The sequence below is a fragment of the Alosa alosa genome, chromosome 23 (genome assembly GCF_017589495.1).
Source record: "Alosa alosa isolate M-15738 ecotype Scorff River chromosome 23, AALO_Geno_1.1, whole genome shotgun sequence".
NCBI lineage: Eukaryota > Metazoa > Chordata > Actinopteri > Clupeiformes > Clupeidae > Alosa > Alosa alosa.
Genome location: NC_063211.1, coordinates 5,817,029 through 5,827,028, shown reverse-complemented (window position 1 = coordinate 5,827,028; position 10,000 = coordinate 5,817,029). Strand labels below are relative to the sequence as shown.

The window sequence follows — 10,000 nt, the reverse complement described above, 5'->3', positions numbered from 1 at the left end:
CTTAGACCATGTGGTACACAGTGTGTGTGTGTGTGTGTGTGTGTGTGTGTGTGTGTGTGAGTATGACTATGTGTGTGTGTGTGTGTGTCTGTGTGTGAGTATGACTATGTGTGTGTGTGTGTGTGTGTGTGTGTGTGTGTGTGAGTATGACTATGTGTGTGTGTGTGTGTGTGTGTGTGTGTGTGTGTGTGTGTGTGTGTGTGTGAGTCTGACTAAGTGTGTGTGTGTGTGTGTGTGTGTGTGTGTGTGTGTGTGTGTGTGTGTGTGTGTGTGTGTGTGTGTGTGTGTGTGTGTGTGTGTGTGTGTGTGTGTGCGTGCGTGCGTGAGTATGACTATGTGTGTGTGGAGAAGGGGGGAGGCCTCACCTCTTCATGCCCTCCACCAGTGCCACCTCGTCGGGGGAGGAGGATATGTAGAAGGACGTGGCTTTGCCCTGGTGGATGCCCCGCTTGATGCCATCCACAGTCTCCTCCTCCTTCACCTGCACCGTGTGGCACAGACACAGCGCACGGAAAAACAGCTCCTCGTGCTCCTGTGCACACACACACACACACACACACGCACACACGCGCACACACACGCACACGCGACGTTATCAACACGCACGCACGCATACACGCACACACACGCACACACGCACACACACGCACACACACAGGCACACCCACACACACACACACGCACGCACACACGCGCGCACACACGCACACACACACACAGTTAAAGAGTAACAAGGAGGGAGTTATACAGCAACACACACACACATACTCACAGTGAAATACATACACACACATACTGTATCCGCACAGTTTCACAGGCTGAGTTAGCAGGGGGCCCAGAGTATCTCACACACACTTAATGGATTCCTGGAGCGTAAGATGACACAGCCACGCCGCCAGCCTGCTGCACTGGACCACAGCAGTGTCACACCTTGTTCAACACACACACACACACACACACACACACACACACACGCCACTCAATAATAATAATAGGGGGCCGCTGGGACACTCAATCTCCAGGTGTCGTTTCAAAGCGTCCGTCTCAAAGGGGTATCACTGACCGAGCCAAAGCCGGAGCCATATGACACAACGTGGCTGCAATTCACTCTGAACGTTGACCAACGCCAGCCGCAGCACACACACACATTTCCCGGCATGATCACATTTGAAAGTCTAATCGAGACGCCTTGGATTGGACTCCTATTTGCAGAGCCTATTCAAAGGTTGCTTTTCGTGGCCCATATTTATTTGTCATCTGCCAGTCTGCGTTCTTTATCAGCGACTGCATCCATTTGGGCTCCAAGCAGCGTGGTGCTTATTGGACTCCGACTGCGCCAGACAGCCTCGCTAAAAAGCCTCAGACAGCCCCAGGAAACTCAGCTTTTATGAGAAGAACACATCCGTATGCTCTTTATCTCTTTTTAAACTTTCCCTGGCTGTTGCCAAGGTTACTTTCTATCTACTTATGTGTGAGTAAACAGAGTTTTGTCGTTTTGTTGTTTTACTGGGTGTTTACTGGGTGTTATGGCATCTACAGGGTGATGTTTGAAGTCCTCCTCAGGTCACCTACCTTTGATTCTGCGCTGGGCGAGGAGTCGATCATGTCCATGCCCGTCGCTCCTGCCATGACCTGCCCGTTGCAGATGGCGTGCGGAACATACACGTGCCCATCCACACAGCACTCGATGAACTCCATGTTGTTTTCAGTCAGGGTTCCCGTTTTGTCCGTGAACACATATTCCACCTGGAGCACACACACGGGAGCCATTAGCCGAAAGGCCACATAACTCCTCCCACTCAACACACATAACTCCTCCCACTCAACACACACAACTCCTTCCACTAAACACACATGTTTCTACTCCACCAAACACCAAACTTCCTATGGCTGTTATACAAGCGATAAGACCTGCTCAGACTGCGGCAGTGTGGTGTTCGTGTTGTGTGTAAACAATTTTATTTTAAAGAAACCTTAAAATCGTGCTTTAAAGAACATTTTAATTTCAGGTGTTTCGTGTAACAGGCCTTTAACGCTCCCCTGTTCTTATTTTCCATACCTGTCCCAATTCCTCATTGAGGTCCGAGGTGTTGACCATCGCCCCTATGCCCAACTCCTCGTCGAACATCTCATCGTCCCAGGTGATGAAGTACGAGCCCAGGAACTTCTGCATCTCCACGGTGACGTACATGGAGACGGGGATGATGTAGTTGAACAGAACCATGAAGGCCAGGAAGTCTGTGAAGGCTCTGATAAGCTGTAGGAGGGACAACATGGACAAGAGCCAATCAGGTGGAGCTCTGAGACGATAAGACAATCATTGCAATTAGATATTTTTACGCAGCTGGTGCAGCCATACTTTTTTTGTGCATTTCAGTCATTTGATAGAGGTGTCAAAAGCAGTTTTCATACACTACGGAACGAAACAATGACTAGGGTGATTGGCCCTAGTGAGGACTCAAGTGCCCTGAGCTAGGGGACTAGGGTGATTGGCCCTAGTGAGGAGTGAGGATGCTGGGAGTGGAGATGGACACTCACTATGTGCCGTTGCCTCTCTGTCTCCGTCTTCTGGTTGTACCAGGGCTCGTCCCGGTTGGGGTTGGCCTGCCAGGCGTACTTCAGCACCGTGTTGATGAGGGCTTTGCTGATCAGGATGCACAGATACACAATCAAGTAGGAGTTCATCGACCTGGACGGGGCACAGTAGACGGGCGGGGGGGGGGGGGGGGGGGGGGGTCAACAAGGGTTCCATGATTAGAAAACGATCATTTACACTCTCAGCAAAACCATCAGCACTCTCCACATTTAATTGAAGTCCAGGTAAAGCACAAAGAGGTGTAGCACCGGCAGCCCCCCCGTCCCTCACAAGTGCATTGGATGTGAAAGCTTTGAAGGAGACAAATCTTTCAGTGGAGGACGCTGACAAGGGGAAAATGCAAACACAGCAAGCGGACACATGATCTACACAGTGGCAATCAATGTAAAGAAGTCCTACAGGCCCAACAGACAAGCCGGGGCATGTATTAACCAATCAGCCGACAGGCTGCGGAGAGGAGGGGGGACAGACCAGGTCACATGAGCCTGGGGGCCGACAGACCAGGTCACATGAGCCTGGGGGCCGACAGACCAGGTTACATGAGCCTAGGGAGGAAGATGCTGAGGGAGGAGGAGAGGGGGGTGGTAGATGAGGAGGGGGGGTGGTAGATGAGGAAGGGTGGAAGATGAGGGGGGTAGAAGAGGGGTGGGGGGTGGAAGATGAGGGGGGTAGAAGAGGGGTGGGGGGTGAGTCTTACTTTTCTACTGCTGAGCGCTTCTGGGATTTGGACTGGTAGTTCAGAGCCATTTTGGTCTCCATGCCAGTGTAGATGGCCACAGCTGAGGAAGGAAACACACTGGTGATTAGACACACAAACACACACGCGCACACACATGTGCACGCACACACACACCACACACACACACACACACACACCCACGCGCGCGCACACATGTATGCGCACGCACACACACGCGAACATGCACACACACACACGCGCGCACACATGCATGCGCACGCACACACACACACACACACGCGGCGCGCACACACACACACAAACACACACGCGTGCACACATGTATGCGCACGCACACACACACACACACACACACACACAAAGACAAACACACACGCGCGCACACATGTATGCGCATGCACACGCACACACACACACACACACACAAACACACACGCGCGCACACATGTATGCACATGCACACACGCACACACACAAACACACACGCGCGCACACATGTATGCACACGCACACACGCGCACACACACACACACACACACACACACACACACACACACAATAAATCCAACTGGTTCATCTCCCTGAGTCCCCCAGTCAGAGGCAGGACTCACCGTAGATGTACTCCGTGTTCTTTAGCGTAGCACCGCGGAGCAGCAGGTTCTCCGACCCCAGCGGTCTGGTGAGGGAACGCGTGAAATAACACTAGTTTACAATATCATTTCAATAACAATATAACTATAACATCAACAACAACAACAACAAACACTACTGCAATAACAAGGTTATCATCATGTAAGAAGTAAGGGATAATGTATGCCAACAGGACGGACCCTGACGCACCAGCGGAGGGGTCTTGCTTCGATCTGAAGGGACTTATTTTGCCGATAATGACCATCTTTCTATACATTATACTGCTTGGCAAAACTAAAAAATAAACTCCACACGATATGTCTATTTATTTGTTACCGTTTCATTGTAGCTTTTGCTGAGAAACAAATAGTTTGCAACACACGCTGAATTTGAATCAAACATTCTTTAGAACACAGCTGATCGACCTTCTGCTTTTACTTTTGAATGAACCTTTAAGTGATATGAAAGATGTGAATGAGAAGCACAAAACCCATTTTCCTTGACAACGGTCTGTCATACAAAATTATCAAACCTCCGTTGGGAAGGCCTATTCAAGTGAATAGAACATTCTACTGCATTATGAAGAGCCGTGTAATAAACAAATAATAAGTACAACAAACACTACTGCAAAAACAAGGTCATCATCATGTAATAAACAAATAATATGTATTAACAAAGACATAATAAAATTAAATATAGGATAGGACAATAACAGCATTGTAACACACAAGCTGATAAACACCACTGCTGGTGTTGGAACGCAAACATAACTAACCCTGCCCCACACCCCCCCAGAGGACAAGTGCACAGACCATGCCACTGTTAATTATGACCCAATTTCCCACTATGGATTTACCTGGCGATGGGCTCATCCCGCTCCAAATAAATATTGATGCGTCCCACAAATCTAAATCCGGAGAAAGAGAGGGAGAACAAAGGTCAGTGGATTTCCCTTGCTCTGCAGAATAGTAGGAGTAGTAGGAGTGTGTGTGAGTGTGTGTGTGTGTGTGTGTGTGTGTGTGTGTGTGTGTGTGTGTGTGTGTGTGTGTGTGTGTGTGTGTGTGTGTGTGTCTCACTTGTAGAGGTCTGGCTGTGGTTGTTCACATTCAATGGTGGCCTGTATCGTGTCAATCTCCTCCTCGGTGTTGAAGGCCTTTGTATCTTGCACTGCGTAGAGAGTCTGAGAGAGCGAGAAAGAAAAGGTCAGGAAGAGATAGATAAAGATATAGCACACTAAAGTACAGCTATAGCACACTAAAGTACAGCTATAGCACAAGCATACAGAAGCGTAGGAAAAATACACTCAAATGTGAACTTCACAGACATGGCACTAACACCACACACACACACACACACACACACACACACACACACACACAGTGGCTTGCTATTTATCACATCCTGATTCTAATGAAACCTCTGGAGCCGAGGTACAGCTGAACTCTACATCAATAACGTCTAAATCAACCATCAATGATGACTAATTCCAATGTTTACGAAAGCAACATAATGGAAATATTATTATTTTGCAGCAATGCTCTTGTTTTGTGTTTGATTTACGGTGGTAACTAATTATCTCTAAGCATGTATTGTTTATTTATTTTTTCTGCTGAATTATATTCATACTTCAATTTAATTCACTGATATCTATTTTCTTAAGTTCAAGTTTCAAAATCATAGAGTATGTTGTGTTCAGAATCGTGTGATCTCAATATTGACTAAATAATCATGATTATAGTTTTTGCCATAATCAAGCAGCCATACCTAAGCAGCTTTAAAAGGTCACAGAATTTCAGCAACAACTGATTCATCAAAATAAACACAACAAGCCCTCTCTCTCTGAATCACCTTCACTAAATTGCTGTTTGTTGGCAGGTAAAGGCTGATTTGATTTGTTTTGTCTTGTTTGGTTTTTTAAAGGGAAACCTCAAACGCTTGGTGGTGACTGGTCAGGGTTTCACCTTGTGGCTGGACTCTCCGTCCAAACTGGCGGTGGTTACGAAGCAGGTCCCATCGTCCCGACTGGTGGACAAAAGTATGAGGTCACATGGAAAAGACTCATCCTCCTTCACCTTCACAACATCACCCACCTGACAAGACAGTACAGGACAGTAGATATCAGCATGTTTCTTGGTGTGTGTGTGTGTGTGTGTGTGTGCGTGTGCAGAGAAAGTGCTAACATATTAGCATAGTAATATGATTATTAAATTTACCTACATAGTTACATTTTTTAAGCTTGTGCTACAAATGGCCATCTAAAGCATTAAGGAACACCTCAAGGGAAACATGTCATATTGTTGAGCTGTTGAATCATAAGATCACAGTAGCATACATTCTAACATGAAAAAAATAGCAGGCCCCAGCAGTGGCGCGACTGGCTAGGGGCACCTGCACTGTACGCCGGCGACCCGGGTTCGATTCCCGCCCCGTGGTCCTTTCCGGATCCCACCCCGACTCTGTCTCCCACTCACTTCCTGTCAATCTCCACTATCCTATCTGATTAAAGGCATAAAATGCCCAAAATATTATATATATATATATATATATATATATATATATATATATATATATATATATATATATATAAAAACAAATGAAAAATGAAATGAAATGAAATGAAATTAAATGCCTCACATCTCTCCAGGATCCTCCCAATTTCACACCTGCATTCTCAATAGACATTTACATACTGTAAGTCTGGAGAACGTTTTCAGACATTACTGTAGAGAAGGACGCCTGGGGAACGTAAACTAAAACTTCCTCAGCATTGCACACTCTAAGAGCAAGAGCTCCCCATTCCTTTCAGCACTTTAGCTTCACACACACACACACACACACACACACAAACACACACAGCAAGAGCAAGAGCTCCCCATGCCTGCCAATGTAACTGGGATTCAGCGCTTCAGCTTCATGGAGAAAAATGCTACCCTTTTTTCAGTCTCTAGAAAAAAAATTAATTATGAGAAATGAAAAATATTTACGTCAACACAAATGAAAATATGCACACTACAGTGTTCACAACGACAGTTCATGATCTGATCCTGCGATCCTCCGTTACATAACAGATTACAGAAGCCGACTAGATTAAAAGCAGCAAAATCCTTCGGCCTCACTTACCCACCCTCACACACACACAAGCGCACACACACACCACCAACTGATGCCGTGCTCAACCTAAATAAAACATATAAAATGTAAAACATATAAAATGTTTTATATAAAATGACACTTCAGCACACACACACACACACGCACGAGACACGGCCTACACAGCTGCCACTGAGATATGAGGCGAAGGAGAGGCACTCCAGCACACACACAGACACACGCACGCACGAGACACGGCCTACACAGCCTCCACTGAGATAGAAAGTGAAGGAGAGACACTCCAGCATGCATTATGCATAATATGGAGATGCGGTCAGTGACTACAGGAGTGGCCATTTTAAATGCATATATGTATACCTACCTTTGTGTAGATCAAGGAGTAATACTATCTCTGGGCTTTTTATGTATGTATGTATACCTACCTTTGTGTATGAAAAATGAGTTATGCTATCTCTTGGCGTTTTAAATGTATGTATACCTACCTTTGTGTATAAAAATGAGTTCTGCTATCTCTTGGCGTTTTAAATGTATGTATGTATACCTACCTTTGTGTATAAAAATGAGTTATACTATCTCTGGAAATATTTTAATCCCTTATGTTGGAAATGTGATTGGTAGGCTCAAATAAAGGATTTAGTGTGAGTGTGTGTGTGTGTGTGTGTGTGTGTGTGTGTGTGTGTGGTTTATAGACAAACATACCCTGAGCTTTCGACTCTGTTTCCGCACCACATTGCCGTGCTGAATGACATGCACAGGACACTGGTTGATGGCATTGTCTGCCTTATGCCGAAGCCAATCCTCATAGCCCTGAGAGAGAGAGAGAGAGAGAGAGAGAGAAGGAGAGAGAGGAAGAATGAAAGAGAGATGAAAAAAGAGAAGGAGAGAGAAAGAGAGAAGGAGAGAGAGAGAGAACAAGAGAGAGTGAGAAGGAGAGAGAGGAAGAATGAAAGAGAGATGAAAAAAGAGAAGGAGAGAGAAAGAGAGAAGGAGAGAGAGAGAACAAGAGAGAGTGAGAAGGAGAGAGAGAAAGAATGAGAGAGAGATGAAAAAAGAGAAGGAGAGAGAGAGAGAGAGAGTGAGAAGGAGAGATGGAAGGAAACAAAGCATTGATTGAGCCAGAGGAAGAGGGGGAGAGAGAGAGCCTGAACAGCCTCTTGTGTCTGATGGTCAGCTCAGCTCAGCGCAGCCTCATCGTGTGAGTGGCTGAGATTAGAGTGGTGGGCAGCGGTACCTGTTTGATGGCCGTGACCGTGATGACGAAGAAGAGAGGCAGACCACTGGTGATGGGACTGGTCGGAGTATCAATGATGAGCTGCAGAAAAGAGGAAGAGAGAGAGAGAGAGAGAGAGAAGATAAGGAGAGAGAAAGAGATAGATAGGGAGAGAAAGAGAGAGAAAGAGAGAGAGAAAGAGATAGATAGGGAGAGAAAGAGAGAGAGAGACAGAGAGATAAGGAGAGAGAAAGAGAGAGAGAGAGAGATAAGGAGAGAGAGAGATAGATAGGGAGAGAGAGAGAAGGAGAGAGAAAGAGATAGATAGGGAGAGAGATAAGGAGAGAGAAAGAGATAGATAGGGAGAGAGAGAGAGAGAGAGATGGGGAGAGAGAAAGAGATAGATAGGAGAGAGAGAGAGAGAGAGAGAGAGATGGGGAGAGAGAGAGATAAGGAGAGAGAAAAAGAGAGATAGGGAGAGAGAGAGAGAAAGAGATAGATAGGGAGAGAGAGAGAGAGAAAGAGAGAGAGAGAAAGAGAGAGAGAGAAAGAGATAGATAGGGAGAGAGAGAGAGAAAGAGATAGATAGGGAGAGAAAGAGAGAGACAGAGAGAGAGATGGGGAGAGAGAAAGAGATAGATAGGGAAAGAGAGAGACAGAGAGATAAGGAGAAAGAAAGAGATAGATAGGGAGAAAGAGAGAGAAAGAGAGAGAGAGAGAGAGAGAGAGAGAGAGAGAGAGAGAGACAGAGAGAGAGAGAAAGAGATAGATAGGGAAAGAGAGAGACAGAGAGATAAGGAGAAAGAAAGAGATAGATAGGGAGAAAGAGAGAGAAAGAGAGAGAGAGAGAGAGAGAGAGAGAGGAGAGCGAGAGGAGAGAGAGATGGGGAGAGAGAGAGAGAGAGAAAGAGAGAGAGAGATGGGGAGAGAGAAAGAGATAGATAGGGAAAGAGAGAGAGACAGCGAGATAAGGAGAAAGAAAGAGATAGATAGGGAGAAAGAGAGAGAGAAAGAGAGAGAGAGAGAGAGAGAGAGAGACAGAGAGAGAGAGAGAGAGAGAGAGAGAGATAGATGGGGAGAGAGAGATGAGTCTGATAAATAACTGAAACAGGCTAGGGCTTCATATTTGTACTGGCATTCCCTCACAGGCATACACTGGCCAGCTGAGGACTTGCCCAAACACACAGAGAGGAATCCAAGGTGTCCTAACCTGCACCAAGAATATGATGAGAAAGTAGAAGTTGGCAATCCTCCGGAACTGTTCAAACAGGTTCTTCGGGATGAAGTTCCAGAAGGTGTACTGTGGACGTGAGAGCAGGTGCAGGTGTTAACTAAAGCACTGCCATGAACGGCAAAAAACGCTCAACCCCCTCAAAACACACACACACACACACACATTAACAAAAGCACTGCTATAAATGTCAAAATACCAAGCCCTCCCACCACACATATACACACACAGGGTTCTCAAGTTTTGAGCTCAGCTTGGAGTGAGATTTGGGGGCACTCACCTCACTAAAATGTTTCGCTTGTGTGTAGAATTAAATAAAGTAAGTGCATTATTTACTAAGATGAGTGCAGTTTATAAATAGGAAAATTATTTTGCCATAAAGTAAGCTAGGCCTACAGCGTTACAAGTGTTTGTAGAAAGGCCTGATTTACACACACTGTTAAAGTGCCATAAGTAGGCTGGTTTACCAAAATCACAGACAGTTGAATTTCTAAATAAAAATAAAATTGGTGCAGTTCTGAC

At 45.9% G+C, this 10,000-nt stretch overlaps 1 protein-coding gene across 1 annotated transcript in view; it reads right to left on the bottom strand.

Annotated features, from left to right (window-relative positions):
- The window catches only part of atp11a (ATPase phospholipid transporting 11A), an 83,035-nt gene that overhangs the window by 33,538 nt on the left and 39,497 nt on the right, over window positions 1-10,000 (bottom strand). Inside the window, 12 exon segments of the mRNA XM_048235659.1 lie at window positions 366-532; window positions 1,573-1,746; window positions 2,060-2,257; window positions 2,539-2,689; window positions 3,294-3,375; window positions 3,908-3,972; window positions 4,783-4,833; window positions 5,003-5,106; window positions 5,888-6,016; window positions 7,737-7,844; window positions 8,269-8,349; window positions 9,458-9,547. Of these exon segments, the coding sequence (XP_048091616.1) occupies window positions 366-532; window positions 1,573-1,746; window positions 2,060-2,257; window positions 2,539-2,689; window positions 3,294-3,375; window positions 3,908-3,972; window positions 4,783-4,833; window positions 5,003-5,106; window positions 5,888-6,016; window positions 7,737-7,844; window positions 8,269-8,349; window positions 9,458-9,547 (1,400 nt within the window).